This window comes from Crassostrea angulata, chromosome 4 (assembly GCF_025612915.1).
Source record: "Crassostrea angulata isolate pt1a10 chromosome 4, ASM2561291v2, whole genome shotgun sequence".
In the NCBI taxonomy this organism is placed as follows: Eukaryota; Metazoa; Mollusca; class Bivalvia; order Ostreida; family Ostreidae; genus Magallana; species Magallana angulata.
Genome location: NC_069114.1, coordinates 19,601,308 through 19,628,354, shown reverse-complemented (window position 1 = coordinate 19,628,354; position 27,047 = coordinate 19,601,308). Strand labels below are relative to the sequence as shown.

The following is a 27,047-nucleotide window of genomic DNA, read 5'->3' as shown; positions in this document are numbered from 1 at the left end:
GCAATTCAAGCCAGTTAACATATTTAATCCACTGATCTCCATTATCAATACATGTATATATAAGTGTTCCAGATAAGAAGTAAATATACTGCAGACCCAAAAAAGAAAAGGGAGTTTATGTCCGATTTGGATAATTGAAATCTCCAAAGTTGTTTTTATGTGTAAATTGTCAAACTACATATGTACGTAAGCTTATAAGAAAAGGAAAAAATAATTAATCATTAATCGAGTTAGCTAAAAAAGCGTTCGATTCTTGTTTTAAAAATATATCCCATTGATCTAAACAATATTGAAATAATCATTTATTGTATATAAAAGTGTCGATCATTTCGACCAAACTCTGAACCATTTTTTTCATTAATTTTTTTCAGTGCATAAATGTTAACGATATCAAAGCACTTTAAAAAAATTTCAAAGTGCGTCATCTTTTGATGTTTATGTACATGTGGGAGCTTTCCAAATCTGGTTCGTCAATTAATGTGACTGTAAAATTCATAGAAAGTGAAAATAAGTATATAATAATTGATTATTTTATGATGTTTATTTCTGAAAATCGTCAATAGAAGTTACCAGGTACAAAATAGTTCTAAATGTAGTAAATTTACATATAACAGTACTTGACTTTAAGGGGGTAAACATTCAATATAAAAATACCTCTGTATTATAATAAAAATTACATTATTATAATTTATTATAAAAAGCCTGGTGTACATAATCATTATCAATAAAACTATTAACTAAATAAACTGACTAAAATGCCTTTACAGCTGACATTCTCACAGTAACTTATTAATCACTCAACAGAGAAAACGCATCAATATTTAACAATTTCCTATCATAATAAAATTTTGTTTGTTAAGAGGCTAATACTGTATTCTGAATTATATTTACCGCAATCAATGAAGTGTTTAATACAATTTTAACACGAGCATCTTTACCTTTTCCCCGTTATACGGTTATAACATATAAAAACTACCTTTTTAACTCTTTTCATAAAGAGCGCGGAACTAGTTCCATGGCGCCAAATTCAAAAGCCACTCTTTTTATGATTTGTATTTAAAATCAAAATGATATAAAATACGACTGGAGAATGTAGCTAAACATGCTAATATACATGCTAATATACAACGTATAACTATATAATACTATATTTTAAATGAGGTCGTTCTGCACATCTCTCATCAGATAATGACTTAATTAAAAGATCACGATAAATGTAGAAGAATTCAAAAAAAGATAAAGTACAATTTTTTTTTTTATAAAACTAAGTTGGTCTCATAATTTATTACAAAACGATAAAAACGAAAATTTGCACACCTCTAAAATCCAAAAAGGGAACAATTTTAGGATGTTTAATTCTGGATAGCTTGATTGAAGTGACCGAGTTTGGTATTTCCTCCAACAGCTCTGCGTCTTTGAATTCAAGGATTTTACATATAGCTGGTCAAAAATTCACTATGTGGCAAAGTAAAAGTTGTGAAATTTTTCCTAATGAATCTAATTGTTTGGAACGAGTAATTACGTGACTTAAAAAACATAGCCACGGTAATTGAAATATTAGTACAATTGTGCTTGAACTCGGGCCTTTCGGCCTTCCTAACAAAAGAAATAATTCACAAACGGATCTAAATACCAATACCAATTCATTTGACCAACAATTTCATTAAATATTTGACGGAACAGCTAAAAACTAAATCATTATTAATCATTAAAATCTTACAATGTTACCCCGAATTATGAATTATTGAATTTAATAGTGACATTATTTACAACACCAAATTTTATTTCTGAATAAAGTTTTGTAGAGAGACAGCTACCCAAAACTGTACACTTAAAAAATTATATATGTTTATTCACCAATCAGGGGCCCCAAAGGGGCATACTACTGATACTAGTATATACATGTAATATCATGATTATTACAAATAATGAATGAAGTAAAAGCATAGAATATCCAGATTCACACGACATGATTCATCAATGCAATAAGATATATACATTTAACTATGTTAGATAATGCATGAACACTTTGCAGCTATATTTGTTGTACAGGAATGCCTTGATATTGTCCTTTTTCAATATTAAGTCTATGAGCAGAAATGCGAAAACGTATTTTACTTCTCCTTTGCCCCAAATTTTAAAGCAATCTAAGCTAGTTATTTAACTATAAAGTCTCTAATTGCCCTTTTAAAGTTTTGTATTGTTACTGACAGTAAATATTTTAATGCCATCACTGCTTTTTTGTTAAAAATTGAGTTGATTCATTTAAAAATATGTAAGTACAGACGAGAAAGATCATACATGAGGTAACGTAGTTTAATTTGTAGAAAATGTATCTTTGTTAATACTCTACAATGAATAATTGGACCTTTTAACCATACTGATCATGAAACTGTTTCATTAATTAGGTAAGATAAGTAAATAGACGTCACAGCATTTGTTTTGAATTGCAAGTCTTGAATTGACTCAATCATAAAGGCTTCTTATAAAGATTTTGCCAAAATAATTATATCTTACAGAATCATACTTTTTTCTTTATCCGTGTGATAATGTCTTTAAAACATGATTCAATTATTTCCTGTACATTTTTATTATAAAACATATATATTTCCTTTGGAAAATCGGTGTTATCAGAATTGTTTTTCTTAACAAGAAAACCATCCATAGAATCAAGCTTGTCCTTGATAGAAAACGGTGCTATCCCATTAATACCACACTCGTCTGAAATACATTTACTTTGTGTAGAACTCATATTCTGTAAATGTTCCATGCAAAAATTATCATCAGAAATAGCTAATACAATAAGAGCACAGAACAGTTCTCTGTTTTCTTCTCTTAAACACTTCAATTCACTGTTCAGAACTTCCTCGGGTTTTAAAAAAAGATTCAGGTCTCCTTTCTTGCTGTACAATTTGCATAACCGTGGAAAATATGCTTCGATTTCGACATTACGTGCACAATCGTTGGCAAATTCCACGTTAGTTGTGTATTTTCTTAAGAGTTGCCTTTTCTCATCATTAGTTAATTTACATTCGACTTTAGTGATATCTACGACATATGGGCAGTCCTTGAAACGCGATTGAATCCTGATATCTAAAAAAATGTATTTTTGACACGACATTAGCATTTTCGAGCAGCTTTTGGTTAAGCAGCTTTCGATCGCTTCCTCATTACTACGCCAACATTCCCATTCTTTTTTTTGGAAAGCATTTTTACCAAACGGATCGTTAATGATATAAAGAGTTTTGTTTTTACTTGAAAAAGTTTTCTCAAAATCCATAATAGACTGTAATGGTTCTAAAATCCATCTTTCATTTTTGTACTGAAGTGCAATATGTTGAATAATGGCAGACTTTCCAGTTCCTGGATGACCTATCACCATAACTACGCTTTGGTTTTTTATTCTTTGTTCTACGTCTTTACATGCTCGGGTTGAATAGAAATCACTGTTTTCCTTTTTCCACTGGCGAATTTGGTTTTTTTTGAATGGCAATGCTGATAGAAAGAAAACGATATGAAATGTGTAATGCATTTATATCAACTTAAAAGATAAAAAATCATTGGGAATACCAGTAACACTGTCTTTTTAGTTGCGCGATACATCTGCGCATAGCAAATGAGGTCCGTCGTCATTAACTTCAGAAGGCTAATTCGAAATTCGATTTTCGACATTCAATATCTAAACCAACCAATCAAATCATGGATCTGAAAACCTGTATCCAAGGAACATGAAACTGTTCTAAATAAATATTGTTCGTGAACGCTCCTACGTGCATATAAATGTCGTTCTATTCCAAGCTACACGACTCTTTGTATGCTTCATTTCACAAAATATAAAATTAGATTAGTGAGAAAATTTTATTTTTAGGAAGGCTGGGCTGGTCCAAGGCACATTGGTATTGTTATTTAAAATATGTTTTAATTTAAATAGAGAAAAGTTATCAGTCCGGTTTCAATAAAGAAAAAGAATACATTAAGTGTATTTATGTACATATATACAGGATTTAATCAAAATACTTACAGTTTTTATTATGCATCATATTTTACTATGCAACAATTGATTATTCATATTATGATAGTAGGAGGATTCAAAGGTCTTTTCGTATTTTTATGCTCTTCCCGCTAAAAGCATTTTCATGCTATTAGCCGGATCTTATAATATCAAATTTGGCTCCAAATCGGTGTGCTTTGGAATTTTTGCCCACCTCCACCCATTCTATCCTCTTAAATTTAAGTTATTTGGTTGTTTGAGTTAAATTTCTTTATGTGAAAGGTGTGGGATGTTTTTTTGCCCCTCCTTCTGCTGCATTTTTTGTAATTTACTCAATGTATGCAGATTCACATTTTCATGTTCATATTCAGTAAAACTTCATCTGGCATTTTTAAATAAATGCTCTTCACACAATCCTTTGTTTTTCTTAATCAAGGTAGCAGCAGAACAGAGCTGCAAATGTGCTACAGGTTCTCGTCAACAGCTAGAGTGATGTAGGGTTTACCAGGATTTAAGAGCACATAAGCATTATTTATCTTTTGTATAAAATATGATTATGAATTGATCATTTGGATTTCATAACATCACATTATATGAAAATTGATTCAAAACCTTAAAATTTCTCTTCCTTATTATGATCAAAACTTCTGGCATTGTTTTCCATACAGAAAAATACGTATTCTATACGATTGAAGGTAGGGGGTGATAGAGTGTCGATTTGTTCACCGTGGCTTTTTTATAGCCCACTTTCTGTTTGCTTATATGTCAGGTAAACTTTCTCTCTCTCTCTCTCTCTCTCTCTCTCTCTCTCTCTCTCTCTCTCGTTGTTGTTGAGTTTTTAAAGGTATATGTGGCGTATTTGGAGTTAATTGTTTGACATGAGTATGAGCAAACATATACATCATGCTTTTTATAATTAGACGTTTCACAAACTCTGGGCCCATAAAACATGTCCTGTCTTTAGTTATTTGTCTCTAAACCTGATACAGGTCTGATGAATATTGATGTGATCCTACATTTATAACGCCACTGTGCATGACTGCGGGAAAACCTATCATTGAAAACGCAATGGAAAACAGTTTGTTTACCAATTAGAAGTGCGTTTTTCATGTCGTAAATTAGATAATTATTATATCAGATGATGATACTCAAAGCATTATAATTCCAATATTCATTAATGTAGAACGATATAAAATGTTAATTATATGTAATAAAGATGATACACGATTTTAGAATCATCGACACGGTAAACGGAGTAAATACCCCTCTCCCCGAGGCTCAAGGATGCATGCACTGAGAGTGTTTCTTCATTTTGTATTCAAAAATTCCTCTAAACGAAAATTCACTTGTGGTTTATAACTTATAAAGTAAAGCCACGGAACACATGACAAACCTAACCATAGCAAAACCCTCCAACTTCATGAAGGAAACTTAAGTTTGATTCGGCTATAATTCATGTTCCATCAATCTTCATAGTCTCCAATGACAATCTTCCCTTTGTCCTTATCCTTGTCATTCGGTCTCTTCTTTCTTTCACTGCCAAATCTGTCAAACTTAACGGTATACCCATCTCTCTCAATTTAAGGCGGGGTTATTCAAATCTTCTGCATTTTTTACAGTGCCAGTGAAAAATAAAAGAAATTTTTTTTTTTGGATTTCTTGTATCTTTGCTATGCTTTTGACTTTTAAAGCGTAATTTGTGTGTAAGTCCTATCTTTAGGTAAAGAAATGAAGCAAATGATAATATCTTATTGTTATTCACTAAACATATGCCACATATACCTTTAAATCTTCTATAGTTTTTGAACTTGTAGTTAAAATCATTGTGTTTGAACTTCATTATAAACCTCTTTTTTGATAAGTTGGTTATATTATTGAATAATTGACTTATATTATAGTGTTACGAACCAGGTTTTACCAATTAGAGGAAACAGGGTGATACAGGGTTTTGCAATGGTGATAACCTGCTTTCCCTTGAAATGAGAGATGGACAATGCCGATGCTATTATAGATAGCGATAGTCGGCAGCATCAGTAGATGTGATCTCTGCAGCCGTGCTGAGAAATCTCTAGAAAAGCTGAATAACCGATCTACAGTCATCTTCAATAAGGCTATACATGTATAAGTCTTATAGCGTACGAAAAAAGGCTACAGATGGCTTAATAAGCCTTATATTATAGGTTGTGCCAGTTCATACACCACCGTAGCTTTGACACTTGGCAATAAAGGCTGAATAAGCCTGTACACCAGAGTCAAAGTGAGTTGGGAAAACAACTGGTTAGAGACCTTAGGTCAGAGGTCAGGACCTTTGGTAAAGCAAGTTGTCCTGGATCATTGGTCAGAGACTAGTTCGGTTGGAACATTCGCTATATAGACATTGGTCTCAGATAAATAAGAGGAGACATCGATTAGATTAGAGCTTAGATTATTCCCTGTGTGATAAATATTTGATTTAAGTGTACCAAGCGTCGTAAATGTCTTGATTACATTTAGTTATTAAGTAGTCAAAATAAATATTTTGATTCAGTTTGGTTTGCCTAAAAGACAACAGGTTATTTTTATAAAATAATGTCTTCTGCAGAATCCAGGGTGTAACCGGTAACGAGTCAACATACAAATAATAACCTTTCGGCTGGACACGCGTTACAATAGATAAAAACACACTAATATTTTTCATTATATTCATGTAGGTTTAAAACATATTTATTTGAGAAAAAAATATCTTTCTTCGGGAACCAATTTTTACACAGTCGGGGCGAATACTCTCCGGATTGAATGATGTCTTGGGGGTGAGGGGGTGTGATAACGTCACAGGCATGATTAATAGAGAAGATCAATGTCGGGAGACAAATCATCGGAATGCCGAAATAAGACTTATTTAATACAGATATCCAAAATTAGATGAATATCAGTTAGGATATAATCAGGATAATACAGGCATGTATATTTTGTTTTATCAGCGAGTGTTATAACGTTAGCAGATAGACATTTGTATAGCTTGACCGGCCTTTCCTCTGTCAATGTGTACAAAAAAGGCAAAAGTGTAACACTACCCCGACTATTATAAAAGTTGAATATGGCAAATATAAAAAGCACATAACCTAAAATACTTGACAAGTGCTGCTAGAATCCTGTGCTTTGTTGTTGTAAATAAAAAATATGTAGTATTTTAAATGAAATTGAAAAAGTTGAGAGGGGTTTCCGATAAATAATGACAATATTTATTTTATGCGATTAACGATAGGATTCTAGCAGTAATACTTATAAACATGAGTTCGTTGCCGATCGAACTATTGTATCATACATACAAATGAACTTCGGGGTAGTGTTACAATTTTTGATTTTTTGTTTAGGTAAAAATGTGATCTATTTTTAACTGTCACGTGATATCATGGCACGGCAACTTCAAAGATTGACTCGATTCCAACGTAGAAAAATAATATCTTGGCGAACACATTCACTTGATATTAATATTCAGCAATGTTTTTATAAAAATAAACAATTTTTAAATTGATCGTAATATTGACGGTCATTAAAGTTGCCTTAACCTACCCGCGCTCAAGACAAGCAAAATCGCATTCATCCATGTAGCACACGATGTAATCGGTGTTTTCACTTATTGAATTATTTACACTTAATGGGATAATTCACCATAGTTGATTTAATCGTTATACAACCAGTGGACATATGTATATGAGATAATATAACAAATTAATTGTAGGTAAGAGCATGAACAGATAATTTATATTCAGACCAGTATGATGCAGTATGATGTCTCTACGGTACAGGTTTTCAGATCGTGAATTGATTGGCTAATTTTTTTGATATTGAATCTCAAATCCCGAATGAGCCTTCTGGCCTTTGCGCTAAGCAGACTTTGATGTGTGTAAGTCTTAAACTCTATATATATACACACACACACACGCACACATATATATATATATATATATATATATATATATATATATATATATATTGTTGCAACGCAATATACCGTTGCCGATTATGAAACAATATGGCGTCGAGGTTATCATATTCTTCAAAACCAGTATTTCCAGTACTACAATTAGTCCTACTACATTGAAATATATTAAAACTGCAAATAGCCAAAATTTCTGGATCAAATTTTAAGATTAGTGTCAGTTTCAAGGTGCAATCGTCCATGTTGGAGCATTGTGACGTTGCCAACCGTTCCATTAATGTCACCGTTTCCCGATAACGTCGCCGGCGAGGCAACGTTAATGGAGAGCGCCCTTAGAAATAATAAATATCCAGAATATAATAACAAATTGATCCTATTTACTGCAAACGTTTTCGCTGTATAAAGTTTGTAAAACGGAAAAACTGAAAATTGTCCGCGGCCACAAATATCAAGATGTTCAAGAAGATTAATTTTTCTGTACTCGGGTTGATTGACGTGTTGTTTGTGTATACGGACAATGCAATTGAACGAAGGGAAAAAGAAAAACATTTCATAAAGTCACTAAAACCTTCGTTAAATAGTTTGATATAGACTGTTTCATCGTCCTTGATTTTGTTTTACTATATATTACGCTATATAACTTTAATAATTTAATTCTGGTTGTAACGCGCTTTTTGATTGGCTGAAATATTATTTTATATCGTGTAAAGAATGTTGCCTACGTCATAGTAAGACTAACGTCAAAAACGTATCAATAGGCCTGACGGTACGTTTGAATTTCGTACAATTTTACGTCATTTTAAAGGTCAAATGACCGTTTTTATCTACAATGAAGAGTAGAAAAAATTAAATTTTAAGCAAGGAATCCAATATTTATTAGTTTTATACGATATAAAATGGTTTGAAACAGTTTATGCTTTTTTATAAACCGCTTCGCGGTTTATAAAGCGTAAACTGCCCAAAACCATTTTATATCGCATAAAACAAATATTGAATTCATTCCTTAAGGTGGTCCGCGGGTTTACCTTCCGCCCCGACCAAGGCTTGAACTAGAAGGTATATGTCAATTTAAGAGTTATTGCAATGGTTGTTATATATGTGTGTATCTGTGCAATGTGCATCGTTCCGATCCTCTCAAATTGTCGTTTAACTGTATTCCACCTATATCTCAAGCGACTGTGTAGTGCGTGGCCAGCGTGCTAGGTTACGTTCGTCATCGAAAGCAAGATTTTTGTCCTGCTTTGATGGCCGAGAGGGGAGCGTGGTGGCCGCTCACTGTTAGGAAAATGGGTTCCAGAGGTCGTGAGTTCAAGCCTCGGTCGCGGCGGAAGATGGAGCTCCAACAAAAGTGAATTTCTCTGCTTTATGTATATCTATATCATTCGCTATAGGCAGGTATATGTCAATTTAGGAGTTATTGCAATGTTTGTTGTGCTAATTATATATGTGTGTATCTATGCAATGTGTATCCTTCTTATCCTCTCAAATTGTCGATTAACTGTATTCCACCTATACCTCAAGCGATTGTGTAGTGCGCGGCCAGGGCGCTAGGTTCCGTTAGTTATCAAAAGCAAGAGTTTTGTTTTGCTAAGATGGCCGAGTGGGGAGCGCGGTGGCCGCTCACTGCTAGGTAGGAGAATGGGTTCCAGAGGTCGTGAGGTCAAGCCTCAGTCGGGGCGGAAGGTGGAGCTCCAACAAAAGTGAATTTCTCTGTGCTTTATATATATATATATATATATATATATATATATATATATATATATATATATATAATTTTAAAAGATAATCTGCATTTCAAACATTCTTTAAAACACACAATAGATGTAATATGAAATGTAAACTGGTATACTTTTTTTTCTTCTAATTATGCAGATCGACACGATGGTAAAAATACCAATGAGTATAGCACCAAAAATCGGCCCAATTATGATCCCTGAATTATAGTTGTTGGTTTGAAGATTTTTTGCTTCTGTCTGTTTTGTAGTTTTCTGTGGGTTTGGTGTTGTTTTGCCATCAGGTTGTTTAAAGATGACGTCCGTAGTGTCTTGAAGGTGCGTTTGATTACTGTTTTATTGAAGAAAAAGTACTTAATAAAAAAAATTCACAAATTTGGGTCTAGAATTGCTCATTGTCAATCCAAATAACAAAAAAAAGAGAAATGTTTACAATTATTTTTCTACAAATTAAACGTATGCAGATAAATGCTTAAACATCACTCACATGTACGTTATAAAACACACCAAAATGGATTGTTAGGAAATACACAGTTGTAAGGGAACCTTACTTTCCGTCACATATATGTTTTATATTTCAGCATGTACTTTTTCATTCATGTAATTGAGAACTTTGTATATTAGACGAAATTGTATTTTAATGATCCGTATTGGAAATATTAAATAAATAAGTTTTTATAAACAAAATACCGATTATCGTGTTTGTCTACAAAGGTCCCACGAGAAAAGGGATATGCTTTGTTTTTATTTTGTTTTCAAAATCTATCTTTAGTATCTATCTTTCAGAAAAATATATAGAGTAGGTACAAAATGGTCAATCTTTAATATTTAAACCCTAGAGCTCGTTTCAAAAAGGGGTGGTACGCCCAGACTTAGTGTTACGTGGTAGTAAATACGGGACTAGCGCGGATATTAGTGTTTCACTAAAGAACGCAAGTTAAACCAAAATATTACGTCCACTCATAGGTAGGCGTAAGTTCGGGTGTAAACATAGAAAGCATATATATCATGAAACGACGATTATATTGTATCACTAATACGGTTTAAGTTATCGCCACACTTAAATACTGCTGAATTAATGTGCATGAGAGAGAGAGAGAGAGAGAGAGAGAGAGAGAGAGAGAGAGTTTATTATATCATCTAAGGATTGAAACATAATGAGAAATACATTATATATATATATATATATATATATATATATATATATATATATATATATATATATATATATATATATATATATATATATATATAAGAAGCACTAGCAAACCAACAACACTCGTTATCTAAAGTGTCGGATCAAAAGATACAAGGTTATAAGATGAGATATAAAAAAGCACTAAAAATAACCAACGACACGAACAATAAAGTACTAAATTTACTTTATTGTTCGTGTTGTTGGTTATTTTTAGTGCTTTTATATGTGTATATATATATATATATATATATATATATATATATATATATATATATATATATATATATATATATATATATATATATATATATATATATATATATATATATCACAAGGATGTTTTTTTCTTTTTTGGCCTTTTCGACATATGTTTTATAAAAGCATTTTTAGTGTAAACAAAGGCCTTCTTATTAGATTTATATATGTTGCATTTTATAAATTTACAAAATATTTTACGATCACCGGGTTTTTTTTTTTTTACTACATTTAGAGCATGTTTACCCCATACTTATTAAAAACTTTTCCTGGCCAAAAATTCATTTATTTGAACATACATGCTTCTTGAGGAAATAGCTAATAATGAGCAGTATATTTATTTAGCATACAATATTTGCACCTGTAAATGCACTTAGTGGAATGCAAACGTAACTGAAAATTAAAGCCGATTAAACTCACTGGTACTGATGATGCAATGCCATAAAACTAATTTGTGATTCTCTATCAAAATTCAAGATATATTATCAATAAAATGTTCTCAAATACTGTAATTATGACACAATTGAGTTTGGACAGACATTTATTTGAATAACCTTGATTCAAGTAAGTAAATAACTTGTAAGTACATATTTTATTATAGTGACATGTGTATGTCAAAAGTATAGTACAACACAATATTATACATCATCAAATTACAACCAGCCCATTGAACCTATATGTCACTTTACACTATGAATGAAAGAGTTTCTATTCTTTTCGTAGTATTTGCAATCAAAAATAAAATATTTTTCATCTTCGATTGAATTGCTTTTACACAAAACACAACAACGTTCTTGAAGAGGTTCATTTCGATAACGACCAGTTTCGACTCTGAGAGGAAGAATTCCACATCCGAATTGTGCCATCAAAGACCGTTCCTGCTTGGTTATGTTCATCGTTACGTAGGGTTCTAATTGAGCTTTTTGTTTAAACGTTACATACGTCCTAAGTTCAGGTAGAGACCTTGTTTTTAATTGCCATTTACATGTATCTTCTTAATATTAAAATAATTTAGATTTCACTTCGTTTATGTCACAAATGCGGATAAAATCGAAATAGCAACAAATATCTAATTTTTATAGAATTTCTTTTACTTGTGAGCACCATGTGCTGTTATTAGGATAAGTTAACATGAAACCATTTTGGGTAAGACGGTCGTCATCCATATTAATTACTCTGTTCCATCTCTTAAACATGATATCCAGCGCCTCTGTGTTGGTGTTAACCATCCTACTTCACTATTTAATTTAATTGCTGGTGTAACGTAGAATAATGATCCCCGTAGAATAATGACGGGGGTCATTTTTCGACGTAGAATGATCACTCCCCGGTCATTATTCTACGCAGGGTTGTTATTCTAAGTAGAAAAATGACCATTTTGCCTAACGAATAACTGTCATTTTCTAAAATGAGCACACTCTACATGAAGAAAAATTACCCCTGTAGAATAATGACCCCCTTATAGATTAAAGTTTTTCAGTATAATTTTTTATTATTTGTGGAATAGTCTTTACAATATTGTAATTTTTGCTGCAGTTTACAGAAAGTGACAGAAATTAAAATTCATATTCAAAGAAATAGCAAGATACTGACGTATTGTAAGGAAGTATGGTTTTCATCTTAACAAGTTACATTTACATGTACCTCATTATTACGAGCGGGAACAAATTAACATTCTTTTGAGACACAAGACTTTTAAAAACTAAATTCTATTTATTGGCGTTGAAAGAGTAGAGTCGATATTGTTCATAAATTATACTTGCATTGACGATGTTTCCCTACTACAAACTACTGGGTATTCAATTGCATCACCAAGAATTAATAATGAATCCAAAATTAGGAAAAAAATCACTCCATTGTTAGGCATTATAATCATGCTGAAGCTAGCAGCCACTAACAGCAGCCTTAAAGGTCATATGAAACGATATCCTGACCATATTGAGTTATATACGGGAATGAGTTCATAAGTGCCTATTTAATAAGACTGACATTGTTTTTTGGATATTTTATGCAAAATGTGAGCGCCACAGCCGATCAAAATTACTTAATCGGGAAAAGGAACATTGACTTACGCGGCTTACCTCCCTTGCTTATGACGTCACTAAGACCCAATCGCCTTATAAAGCTATGTTGTGAATACAAATATCCATGTCATTTTGCAGCATTTTAAAAGAAAAAAAACACTTTTTTATATAAAAACTTGTATAATTATACAATAATCAACCACGTCAGTATTTTTTCTCTCAAGAAATGAAATCGTGTGCGTTTTTATTTACATGTAATAGCGTGTACATAATGATATTCAGTTTCGAGACTGCAGGGAGAATAAATGATTTTCTTCATAGATCCACATGCAAGTATAATATAATTTAAATATAAGCATATTTATATGTTTATTTTGATCTTTTTAATGAAATTGACAAATTCAAAAATAAGTCTGATCGTTTTTTCCCATTTGCACGTTCATGCAATTCATTAAGATTCTTTTTCTAAACAACTTGTAGGCCTCATTGTGCCTCATTCGCTTCACGATTATATTGTTTGTTTCACTTTCAAATTCACAAATATGTTACCATTTAATTATTTTTAGTCTAAGAGAAATTTCTTCAAATATTTTGTTTTTGAAACGTGTACTTGAATGTGCGGTGTTTTGATTTTAAAACGTGTATGTACGGTGTTTCCTCACAGATCCCTTTTATCTCACTTTCTTCCGCAATGTTTTCTTTCGTTTTTTTGTATCATTATTGATGCTTGTTCTTAATAAAATCTGTTGATTATCTTCACATTCGTTCACAACTATTTTCATCAAACAACCGATTTATTTTACCGATACATTTCTAAATCCTTAAATGCCGTATTTCCGCGATCTAATTTAATAAAACGTTAATACACGTGTACACAGTATTTTCTAAAGATATTGCTACATGTATATATCAATAAGTCAGAAATTTATATTATTTCGAAATAAAATTTAAGAATAATTTTGCGGCATTTTATAGCAGCTCTTAAATACAAACTATGTACACAATGCCTCAAACATTTTCATTGGCCTGCCTTATATACTTTTTTATGTGACAAAATAAATCAAATCAATTTAAATGCTTTAATTCCCTTTAAATGTAGCTCAATCATTATGCGTACCGAAGAAGAAAATGATGTTTCTATTTCAAAAGGATAAGGATAATTCATTAATCAGCTGTAAATGTTGGAGCATTTCTTTCGTTAAATTTCCACTCCAGTACGGGATCTTCATCATGATTTTACTTTTGTGAGAAGCTGATATTAGATTTATTCATTAACGACCAATTAAAACTAAGTCATCTGTAGGCTACTACGAAATCAAATGATCTCATTTGAAAAGAAAGACACGTTCATATATGCAAAAATTACTAAAATTTAATCGATAAACTACTGTAAAATTACACTAGTTTTAATGCATTGCTTACATCGGTGGGTCGTTGTGACGTCATAAATCCACAAAATCAAGAACGATAAGCGGGCAAGAATTTTTTCAAGTGCTCAGTTTTCACGGTTATTTCTCAGTAATGCAAAGGCAAAAAAATCTTACATCATGTATTTTAACATTTGTTTATACCAAGCTTTATATTCATGAAAGAAAATCATAGTGATAAAAATCGTTTCATATGACCTTTAAAGCCAGTTAAAGCTATCGACCAACAAGGAAAATCATCTAAGTACTGATGTGAGTGTTATTTTTTATTTGTTTTTATTAAAATAATTTAATATCAAATGCAACCATTAATTTCTACAATTCGCGTATTTGAATATCCGCGATGTTTTGATTTTCCGTAATAAAAAAGCATACAATACTTTTGTTTTTTTTACTTATACACAAGAGTCCTCAGGGTGGTTTATGAGATCCGTGTTTTTGATTAGATGAGATGGTTTGTCTCGCCAAGTTCTTGGTGCTGGCCAGGGAGAGAGCAATAGTTTTTTTCAGCCAGTTAAGAGGTCAATTTTGTTCCTGGGATATTTTGATTACCTGACTAATTAACATTAACATTCATCACAATTTCGTTGTGAAAAGTTAAAAAACATGACAAATCTCTGGTGAGCTAAATGAACTTAGATAAGATAGGAGCCCTCAGAAGCTTGTTTCTCTTTTTATTATATTCCATCAGTGTTTATTATCTATAAAATAATTTAAGATTTACTATAGTCATGTACTCTTTACACACACCCTGCAAATGTGTTCGAAATGTTTTCTTTATTGTTGCTTAGTAGGTAGTAAATCAAGAGGTGCTCGAATGAAAGTTTACAAGACTTTCCCAAGATTTGTTTGGATCCTGTAAAATTTTGAGCGGAAGTATAAGTGTTTGTATAATATTCTCAGAAAACGTAAGTACTGGTATTTTTTCATATCATATCCTACTTCGGCGTATGACAAAACATTTAAATTTTTTAAGATATATATATATATGTCTTATTCATCATTTAGTTGTTATTTAAACCAACGACGATATTCAGAACAAAGTTATCGTTCGTGTTCAACCACTCTACAATTGGTTGAAAATATAAACATTGGGTTGGTTAATAAAATCATAGCCATGTTTTAGACTTTTGGTGTGCAATAACATGTTTTTAAAAAAAGGATGGGTGTCTGTTTTGTATAAAAACATAGTATATCATACCATTTTCAAGGAACATTCTGCATAAAATAGTATATTCTGTTTCACTATTGATGCTAGTACTAGGTCAGTCGCGGATCGCAAATTAATCGTATGGGGGAATCGCTACTAATCGTTAATAGTTGCAATAGCAGGAAAAACACTATATTTTCTATTGTCACATTTATTTGTATAACTCATTTTATCAACCAATTAATGAAGATAAAATTTAAAACCAATAAACGTCTAGATTTTATATTTGACTACAACTGCCTATAGATTCTAGGAAATAGCCTTTAAACACAAGGCACGATTTTAACTGCGATGCTAAAAGGGTAAAATAAAACCACGTGGTCTAAATTTATATGACAATAACATTCACAGGGGTGACAAAATTGCTTTCAAAAAATAAAGTATATTCTTGATCACAAATACTAGTGCAACATTACAACAAATGTTTAAAATATCGATGTATATGTATTATGTAGAAGAAAACAAAACTGAGCGCGGGTAGAATAAGGCAACTCATAGTTTAATGACCGTCAAAATTATGATCAATTTAAATAATGTTTATTTTTATGAAAACAGCGCTGGATATTAATACCAAGTGAAAGAGTTCACCAAGATATTATTTTTCTACTTCGGAATCGACTCAATCTTTGAAGCTGCCGTGCCATGGTATCACGTGACAGTTAAAAATAGATCACTTTTTTACCTTAACAAAAAATCAAAAAGTGTAACACTACCCCGAAGTTCATTTGTATGTTTTCTACAATAATTCGATTGGAAATTAGTTCATGTTTATTAGTATTACTGCTAGAATTCTATTGTACATCGCATAAAATGAATATTGTAAATATTTATCGGAAACCCTCTCAACTTCTAAAATTTCATTGAAAATACTACGTATTTTTCGTTTAAAACAACAAAGCATAGGATTCTAGCAGCACTTTTCATGTAGTTTAGGTCATATACCGTTGATATTTACCAAAATCATCTTTCCTAATATCCAGGGTAGTGTTACACTTTTGCCATTTTTTGTACACACTGACAGAGGAAAGGCTTGTCAAGCCATATAAATGTCGATCCGCTTACCTTATAACACTCGCTGATTAAACAAAATATCCATGCCTGTATTATCCTGATTATATTCGAACTGACACTCATCTAAATCTTAGGTATCTGTATTAAATAAGTCTTATTTCGGCATTGTTTACACTGCATTCCGATAATTTGTCTCCCGACATGATCTTCTCTTTTAAACATGCTTGTGACGTCATTAATGATAATTATACGTAATAGAGAGAAATCGAAGATATATTCAGTTAGAAGAGTTTCTAGTGATATTTTATGTCTGTAATTTTTATAATATAAACCAGAGATAAAGTTAAAATCGACATGTTTCTGAGTAAAATATGACATCATGCTGCTTATTGTGACGTCATATCGATCAGAGGAATTTGATCGCTGTTAGTTGCCTTATCATACCCGCGAGGTAAAATGAAATCACTTTCCCCTAGAAATGTAAATAAGAAGTATTTATATTCCTTCTTTACCTGCTTCCTTAGTCTTTTTTACGAAAATATATATCATTCTTCGATTGACAATTTATTCACCAATAAATATTGTTTATATTATTACAACAATTATTATTCCATGGTTATTGTTCATTAATAATTACACAATTTCCTCTGAGAGAGAATGTTACTCATTGTGTATGAATTAAAATTTTGTTTTTCTTTTGTTTTCTTTTTTTAAATACGGAATGGCTTTGTAACAGTAGCAACACCTGTATATATTTCTAAACACAACGTGTCAATGAAAGTGTATTTGTGAGCGTTTGCTAAGGATATGAAAAACAACAGCAAGTTCTTTACAAGTTCGGTGTTTACAACTTCAAAATCAGCTGAACAGAGTGAAAATTCAAATAATTCCAAAGACAGATACCTTTGATACTGGGTAACCCCTTTCTGTTATTGTTTAGAGCGTGGGTCATTTTTCTACGGGGGTCATTTCTCTTCATGTTTATAACATTAAGAAAAATAACCCCTGGGTCTTTTTTCTTCAGAAAAATCCAATTATTCTACAGCAAAGGGGTCATTATTCTTTTTTACACCGGCGCGTATCTGTGTAAAACTAAGAAATATCGGATAGCACGGTTTGAACAATTTCTATGGAGTGATATGTTTTGAATCCCCAAACTCCGGAACAATTACCTAAAATGGGTACAACACAAAAATGAAACAGTTTTTCAAAGGTATTAAATCCAAAATCTTTATAGCTATGAATTTTGGAAATTATCGCCCCAAATGCCCGCCCTCCGGATTTATCCTTTAACCTCTGCCGCGGTATTGAAGTCCATCTTCTAGAGGAAAGTACACCAAGATTTCGATACTTATTAACGTACTGTAACTCTTCATTTCCTATTCTGAAATTAAATTTACTTCGGGGAATTTTTTGTTTTCTAAAAACGGCGTCTTTGTGTATGTATGTTCGGTTAAACCCATACCATTCATAGCCCGTCTTTTACTCAAGTCCAATAACTCCTTACAAGTGCGTCTCGCGAACACTTACAATATCAGCCCGCATAAATAAACTCACGCCTAAGATCGTGATTGTTTATAATCCATCCACCCACATTCAAATGAACTGACGCGAGTCCTATCCATCACTGTTGTCGTGATGCTCCGACTCTGGTCTCTCTGGTGTTTTCTTTACAATCCGTTCGTTTGACGCAATGCCAGAATCTTTTCCACGCGCCAATTTATTCAGCAGAGTACGTGCATTAAGTTCCAAAAATCTTTCTGTGTGAGTTTTACTTCCACGCATAAACACAATTTTGTATTTTTCCTCCATTTTTAATTGTTTTTTCTCTTTCAGAATCTGTATTTTATCCTGCACTGATGCAAAGATAATTTTAACTAACGCTGGCTTTCCAAATTTCCGATTTCTCAATCTAGCGGCAGCAACCACATCCACAGATGTCGTCCATTGACGAAAAACTGAAAGCCATCCCTACTGACCTTGAAATAGATAAGCGACAATCGCAAATTGACTCATTGTCACAGTCTGTCTCGTCCACACTTAAAAAGCTACAGGTAGTTGAAAATGGAGATCACCCACATTCAATATATAGGTCACAAGGCGAACCGAACACGTTCTTTAAAAAAGAAAAGAACCCTCTGAACAACGCGGATATACCAATCATTTCGTCAAACATCCCACAGGAACCAAACATACTTGAAATATCTAAAGAACTTATCAACACCTTAAACAAGTAAACTCGTTTCGAAACTGCTAAATGCTGATTTTAACTGATTTTTTCCATCTTGAAGGTCTTCTATTGCTTTTGCAATTATAGTCATTTTAATTTCAAAACTGTCGGACTCACGGTTTGATGCAACAGAGTCAGCCATTTTGAACATTTTGCTCGGTGGCTTGGGTGTTTCACCATCAGACGAAAGTCTTCTCATCTCCGACCCGGACATGTTATATCCTTAGAATAACACACAGGCCACAGAAAACCCATACAATGCAGTTTTTAACAACACTATTACTGCACATTTCACCAATATTTCACAAATGTCATCTGTTTTTGCAAGAGCTCAAATTTCGGGACCACCTTTGTTCACGTATGCGCAATAACAATTATTTCAAACAGATCTGACAAGCACATCACTGAATACACAATTGTCCCTTGAAATTGTTACATGTTATAATATAATTATATATATTGTTGCGCTAAAATGCAAACCATCACAAAACTGGTAGAGAAAAAAGATGCCTAAATTTTGTTTAAGAACCCCTCAGATACATTTCAATTAAAATGCGCAATTACCAATGATGAAAAAGGTAAGAAAATTGTCATATGTAAATTATGAATGAATTTGGGGGGGGGGGTGTAAACACAAAATTTTTAACATATAACAAGACAACTTAGACATTTTGCATTTAAACACATCCAGTAAATTCAAAATTAACAATATCATAAAAGTTATAAGTTAACACTTTTTTTTAACTTGATAGTAAAATAATTATAAACGATACGAAAAACTCATATGTCAATAATTCTATGAAGAGCAAATTGTACCCTTTATTGATTCCATTATTTTTTTTTTTTAAATTTATTTGTATAAGTTGATTTCAATATTATGTGCTTACTGTTCGGTATTTTCTTGAAGAAAAATGAATTCTATTCAAATAATTGAACCATGGCATAGTAGTACATGTAATGTATGCGTCTTTTAAGAAATTATTAAAACTTAGTTATTTTAATTAAAATTATGCAATTGCTGGTTGTATTGAATCGTATTCCTCTAATATTGATTCATATTTTCACATGCTACACACATATGTATATAACGGCAAAATAGAAACAATTTTATGTTTATACAGTGATGCGTTGTTTAGGACTAATGCATAGCTATAGCCATGTCGAAGTTTACGTATCTTACACCGCTTTGCGCCCGAATAAGTTTCGGTGTAAGTCCATAGACTAGGCTGACGTTACTCAGGGGCTCGTTTCATAAAGAGGCCTAAATTTTAGTCTAGTCCTAGGACTTTCACCGAAACTTAGTCGGGCGTATTTTGCATATCATAAAGCGGCGTAACCAGAGGCGTAAACTTTAGACTATAGCTTTTGGCATAAGTCCTAGACAACGCAGCACTGCACATGCATAAAATTGTTTCTGTTACTCTGATAAGTACAGGTGTATGTAGCATGTGAAAATATGATCAATTTTAGACGAACTAGCAATTAATTATTTTATTGATAATTTTTATTCAGAAATATTTAAGATTTGACAAATTCTTATTTCACACAAAGGTTAAATTAAAAAAAAAACCCATTCTTTTTCCTTCAACAATTTACCGGACATAAAAACACATAATATCAAAATTGAATAATACAAATAGATAAAACACTAGATACGATCTCGTTACGAGTAACGAGTAGGTCTTTCGTTCAATTTCTAAACGATACGATTAAAAACTCCATGAAATTTCAGAATTTCCCCTTAACCCCTTCCTTTCAGATAATGTATACGATTGTCAATATCCTTTAAAATGCGTAACGAAGTGTTTGCTTTTTCATATACAGTGCATTAAAGATTTAAGATTTTAGTCCCCTAAAATCCCTAATTACGTCATCAATGGGTGTTGCAATTAGTTTCACAAACTGATATTGTTACGATAAACAACTTTGTTTCTATAATGAATAGAACAAACTCTTTATCGTTTTTAAAGTATATGTAAAACACATTACGAGTGTCTTGCCCCTTACTTAATAGGTCAGCCCCTTTTTCTTGAGTTCTTTCAAAAGGTCTTACTAAAACTAACATGTTTTGTTCTTGCACTTATCTAAAACTGTTGTTCATTTTTTAGATACAAATGATTAAATATATTTTAGGGGTCAGCCCTCTAGATCCTTAATGGGGACAGACATTGGTGTTTTGATTGATGGAATCGATTATAATTATCAATGCAAGCATTTTCTCTTCTACAAAGCTTAACAAAATATGTCTTCATCTCTTGATATATTGCGTCAAAGTTTTCGTACGTAGGCCCCAAAAATCCCTTATTTCGTAATAAATGGGCGTGGCAATGATTTTACCTGATATATATATTGTTACAATCAACAACTTTGCTTCTATGACGCATAACAAAATTTTTATCATTTTTAAGTTATCTGTATTAGAGTTTACGAGTGTCTTGGCCCCTAATTTAAGGGGCCAGCCCCATTTTCTTGAATTCAATCGAAAGGGCTCACAAATTCTAACATTTTTTATTCTTACACCTATCTAAAATTGTAGATCATTTTTGAGACACAAATGATTAAATATTTAAGGGGCCAGTCCTCTAGATCCTTAATGGGGACAGACATTGGTGTTTTGATTGATGGAATAGATTAGAATTATCAACGCAAGCATTTTCTCTTCTTTAAAGCTTAACAAAATATGTCTCCTTCTCTTGATATATTACGTCGAAGTTTCAGTACTTTAGCCCCTTAAAATCCCTAATTACGAAATAAATCGGCGTGGCCATGGTTTTTCCTGATAGATAATGTTACGATCAACAACTTTGCTTCTATAACCTATTACAAAATCTGTATCATTTTCAAGTTATCTATAATAGAGTTGACGAGTGTCTTGGCCCCTTATTTAAGGGGCCAGCCCCTTTTTCTTGAATTCAGTCGAAAGGTCCCACAAATTCTAACATTTTTTATTCTTACACTTATCTAAAATTGTTGATCATTTATGATATTCAACTGATTGAATAGTTTAGGGGCCAGTCCTCTAGATCCTTAATGGGGACAGGCATTGGTGTTTTGATTGATGGAATAGATTAGAATTATCAACGCAAGCATTTTCTCTTCTACAAAGCTTTACAAAATATGTCTCCTTTTCTAGATATATTGCGTCAAATTTTCAGTATTTTGGGCCCTAATAATCCCTAACTACGTAATAAATGGGCGTGGCCATGGTTTTTCCTGATAGATAATGTTACAGTCAACAACTTTGCTTCTATAATGCATTACAAAATCTTTATCGTTTTTAAGTTATTTGTATTAGAGTTTACAGGTGTCTTGGCCCTTAAATAAAGGGGCCAGCCCCTTTTTCTTGAATTTGCTGTAAAAAAAACTTTTGATTATCTACCACTTTTGTAATATATGTCTTAACAAAATAATAATCGATAAAAAGATACAGATCAAAATCTATGAAAATGTTGATGCAAAATTCGTATCCAATTTTCGAGCCTAGGCGAGCTCAAAGAAATGGCGCCACTGGCGCCAAAAAGCAACGTTCTGCACATCTTCAAACTATGGTCTACCTTTCCTGAACATTTCACATTTATAGTTCTGATAGTCTCTGAGTTTATGTCTTCACAAAATTGGTCGTAAAAACTGACAAAATCGCCCGTAAATCGGAACCGATAGTGACGATTTCAAAATTTCAAAAACTTCTAGAATTATGACCACTGGCAATCATCTGTGAAAAAAATGTCAAAATCGGCCGAATAATTTTCGAGAAATCGCGTGCACAAAATTCGTGGAAAAAATAATAATAACTAGATACGATCTCGTTACTAGTAACGAGTAGGTCTTCCGTTCAATTTTTAAACGATACGATTAAGATATCAATAAAATTTCAGAATTTCCCCCTCAACCACTCCCTTGCAGATAATGCATATGATTGTCAATATCCTTTCAAATGCTGAACAAAGTGTTTTGCTTTTCCACATACAGCTCATTAAAGGTTTAAGATTTTAGTCCCCGATAATCCCTATTTACATCATCAATAGGTTTGGAAATGAGTTTTACAAATTGAATATTGTTACGACCAACAACTTTGTTTCTGTAATGCATAACAAAATCTATATCGTTTTGAAGGTATTTTTAATAGAGTTTACGAGGGTCTTGGCCCCTAATTTAAGGGTGGACCCCGACCGATTATCGTGAGGATGATAAGTCCGGAAAGTAAAACACTTATCATGAAACACCGCAAACAAATGAAAGAGGAGTTATTGATGGTGGACCACATTACTCAGCAGAACGCAATGCTCATACAGAAACTCAAAGATCACGAACTTGTGCATTCTGCCTGGTATTTCAACAGCAAAGTGTTTGCAATCGACAAAAACGACCGTCGTTACACATTTGATATATTTGATGATATAAACAAAATAATTCGAGCGTGATGTCCACGGTACCGGTAGTAGTGTCGCATAAACGCATCGGGATCGAATCTGTAGCAGCGAAAGCTCGAACTCAGGATCGATGTCCCGTTTTTTCCAGAAACTTGTTCCTTGAAAAGTGTTTTTTTTTTCTTCTATCATATATTCGTTCTCTACACACATCATTCATGTCACCTTGTTTACACACATTTTTCTTTATACACTTAGTTAGTTTGTTATGAGTTTTTAAGGTAGTAACATTTAATTGTAGAGGCCTAGGTGGTCTCGACAAGAGGAGAGATGTGTTAAATTACATAAAACAAAAACAATTCTCTATTTCATTTTTGCAAGATACACATTTCACTCTTAATGATTATGAGCAAGTTAGATCCTTTTGGGACTATGACATCTATATATCTCCTGGACAATCTAATTATCGAGGCACTGCAATTTTGTTTAACAATACTTTTGAATATCATGTACTGAATGAATACAAGGATACGGAAGGTAATTTACTCGTTCTAGAAATTAACATGTATAAGAAATATGACATATTATTAGTTAATATATATGGTCCAAATAATGATGATCCAAACTTTTTTCAATCAGTATCGGACATCATTTCAAACTTTCAAGGTGAATTTATAATTATGGCTGGAGATTTTAACCTTGTTCAGGATATAGATTTAGATTATTGATAACAAAAGAGCAAGGGAGAAGGTTTTGAACATGAAAGTAGTTCACAGTTTAATTGATTCATGGAGAGTGAAATATGAACAACGAAAAAGATACACATGGTTCAGAACAAACCCAACTTAAAAGGCGAGAATTGATTTCTTTTTAATTTCAAACGAATTAATGTCTTTATTGGATAAATCTGACATTCTACCTGGTTATAGATCTGACCATTCTATGGTTTATATAGAAATTTATTTTACTAAATTCGAAAAGGGTAAAGGCTTTTGGAAGTTCAATAATTCACTCCTCCATGATCAAACTTATGTTAATCTAGTGAAAAGTAATATACAAAAAGTTAAAGAACAATATGCTGTGTTTCCGTACAATCCTGCGAGTATCAATACAGTTAAGAATGACGAATTACATTTAGTTATTGATGATCAACTGTTTTTTGAACAAATATTGCTGAGCATAAGAGGTGCTACAATACAGTATTGTTCCAGAAAGAAAAAATTAAAAAAACGAAAGAATAAATCTACTGGAAGAAGAAATTAAACAATTAGAAAAATTGAGGAATAGTAATGATTCAGAGGACATTCTTCAAAAATTAACCAATGCACAGAACAGTTTGGAAGAATTCAGAAAAGATTATATTAAAGGTTTATTTATCAGAACAAAACTTAACTGGATTGAACAGGGTGAAAAACCAACAAAATATTTTCTTAGTTTAGAAAAAAGAAATTATGTCAATAAAACCGTTGGCAAACTTATGCGCAGCAATGGTACTGTTATTACCTCACAGGAAAGATATTTTAGCAGAAATTGAGACGTTTTATAAAAATTTATATTCCTGCTATGATAAAGAATTACAAGATGTTGATATTGAAACTACTTTTGATAAGAACTATATTAGAGTACTTGATGAGAACATGTCTAATGATTTAGAGGGTTATATAACTAACGAGGAAGCCTTATTGGCATTAAAGAATATGAAAAATAACAAAAGCCCAGGAAGTGATGGTTTTAGTACAGAATTTTTTAATTTTTTTTGGAAGGATCTTGGATGCTTTTTATTAAGATCAGTAAATGTGGGATTTGATGTTGGCGAACTTTCAGTCACTCAAAAACAAGGTATTATATCTATACTGCCAAAAGGGGATAAACCAAGGGAGTATTTAACTTATTGGCGTCCAATATCTCTCCTTAACGTTACATACACAATAGTTTCAGCATGCATCGCAAATAGAATTCAAAATGTCCTTGATTTCTTAATACCTGACAGTCAAAAGGGCTTCCTCAAAGGTAGATTTATAGGAGAAAATACAAGAATGATTTATAATGTAATTGATGTAGCTCAGGATAAACATATTCCAGGTATGATTCTACTCATAGATTTCGAAAAAGCTTTTGATTCTATATCATGGAAATTTATGTACAATACATTACATTTTTTTAACTTTGGTCCTGATCTTATCAAGTGGGTATCAGTACTATACAATGGGGCCAAATTATGCGTTATTCAAAATGGTATTTTTTCAAAAATTTTTGAAATAGGCAGGGGCTGTCGACAAGGTGACCCAGTATCCCCATATTTATTCAACTTATGTGTAGAGATATTAGGACTTTTGATAAGACAAAATAAAAACATTAGAGGTATTAAGATAGGAAAAGAAAAAGTATGTCTATGACAATATGCAGATGATACAGTTCTTTTTTTAGATGGATCTGAAAAAAGTTTAAAAAGTGCACTTGATCTTCTTTTTCAGTTTTCAAAATTTTCTGGACTAAAACCCAACATTTCCAAAACAAAAGCAGTCTGGATTGGCTCAAAAATTAATTCAAATACGATTTGCAGTGATACTGGTTTACAATGGACGACAGAACCTTTTACAATTCTCGGAGTAACATATACTGCTAACCTAAAAAACATGGAACAACTGAATTTTGATAATAAACTAAAACTAGTTCAGAAAGAAATTAACCACTGGTTAAAAAGAAATATTTCAACATTGGGAAAAATTACAGTTGTTAAAAGTTTACTTTTATCAAAATTCACACATTTGTTTACCTCTCTTCCAAAACCAAGTACTCAATGGATACGGCAATTTGAAAAAACACTGTATAATTTTATTTGGGGAAATAAAATAGACAAACTATCTCGAAAAACATTGCAATTAAATTATGAAAAAGGGGGATGCAGAATGACAAATGTTGAAATATTTATTAAGTCTCTTAAACTAACATGGATAAGGAGACTTTTAACAACTAACTCAAGCTGGATAAGTATTTTTTCTGAAATAACTGGGTGTCATACTTATAAACTGTGTCAGTTTGGACCTGAATATTGTAGACAGAGGGCAAAAGCCACTCGTAATAATTTTTGGAAAGAAACCTTATTTTATTTACGTGATTTTTTGGAAACTATAGAGACTGATAATATCAATATCATGCTTGAGCCACTATGGTACAATAATAAAGTACAGATTCAAAATAAACATGTATTTTGTAAGGCTCTTTATGAGAAAGGATTTCATATTGTTCATGATTTATTTGATACTCAAGGTGAATTCATTAGTTATGAGAGACTCACTAATGATTATCCAGTTAAGATTCCATTTACTACTTATGAAGGTTTGAAACGTGCAATTATTTGTGCTTGGCCTAATGTTAAGCAGTTTTCACATCAAGTAATAATCAAACCATACCAACCTGAATCTATCAAAATACTTTGCTTGTGTAAAAAAGGAGCACGGAATATCTATGTTCACTTGATGGCAAAATCGAATCATAAACCTATTTGTGAAAACAAATGGGCCTTCAATTTAAATTTACCTCTAGATTTTAACTGGAAACAGGCTTAATCAAACCCTAGATCTGCAACAAAAGATTCAGGACTGATATGGTTTAACTATAAAATTATCCACAGAATATTAGGTACCAACAAAATACTACACATGTGTAAAATTAAAAA

The 27,047-nt window shown here is 32.1% G+C and overlaps 1 protein-coding gene across 3 annotated transcripts in view; it reads right to left on the bottom strand.

Moving 5' to 3' along the window:
• Window positions 1-366: 366 nt before the first annotated feature.
• LOC128179773 (uncharacterized) overlaps window positions 367-27,047 on the bottom strand; it is a 94,974-nt gene continuing 68,293 nt past the window's right edge. The window contains exons 4-5 of one of the 3 annotated variants that reach the window (XM_052847359.1): window positions 9,763-9,977; window positions 367-3,495 (exon numbers count right to left, since the gene is read on the bottom strand). In XM_052847359.1, coding sequence (XP_052703319.1) covers window positions 2,522-3,495; window positions 9,763-9,977 — 1,189 coding nt within the window. In that variant the 3' untranslated portion in view covers window positions 367-2,521. The remainder of the gene's footprint in view (window positions 3,496-9,762; window positions 9,978-27,047) is intronic. The other 2 variants (XM_052847358.1, XM_052847357.1) reach the window with 2 other exon arrangements.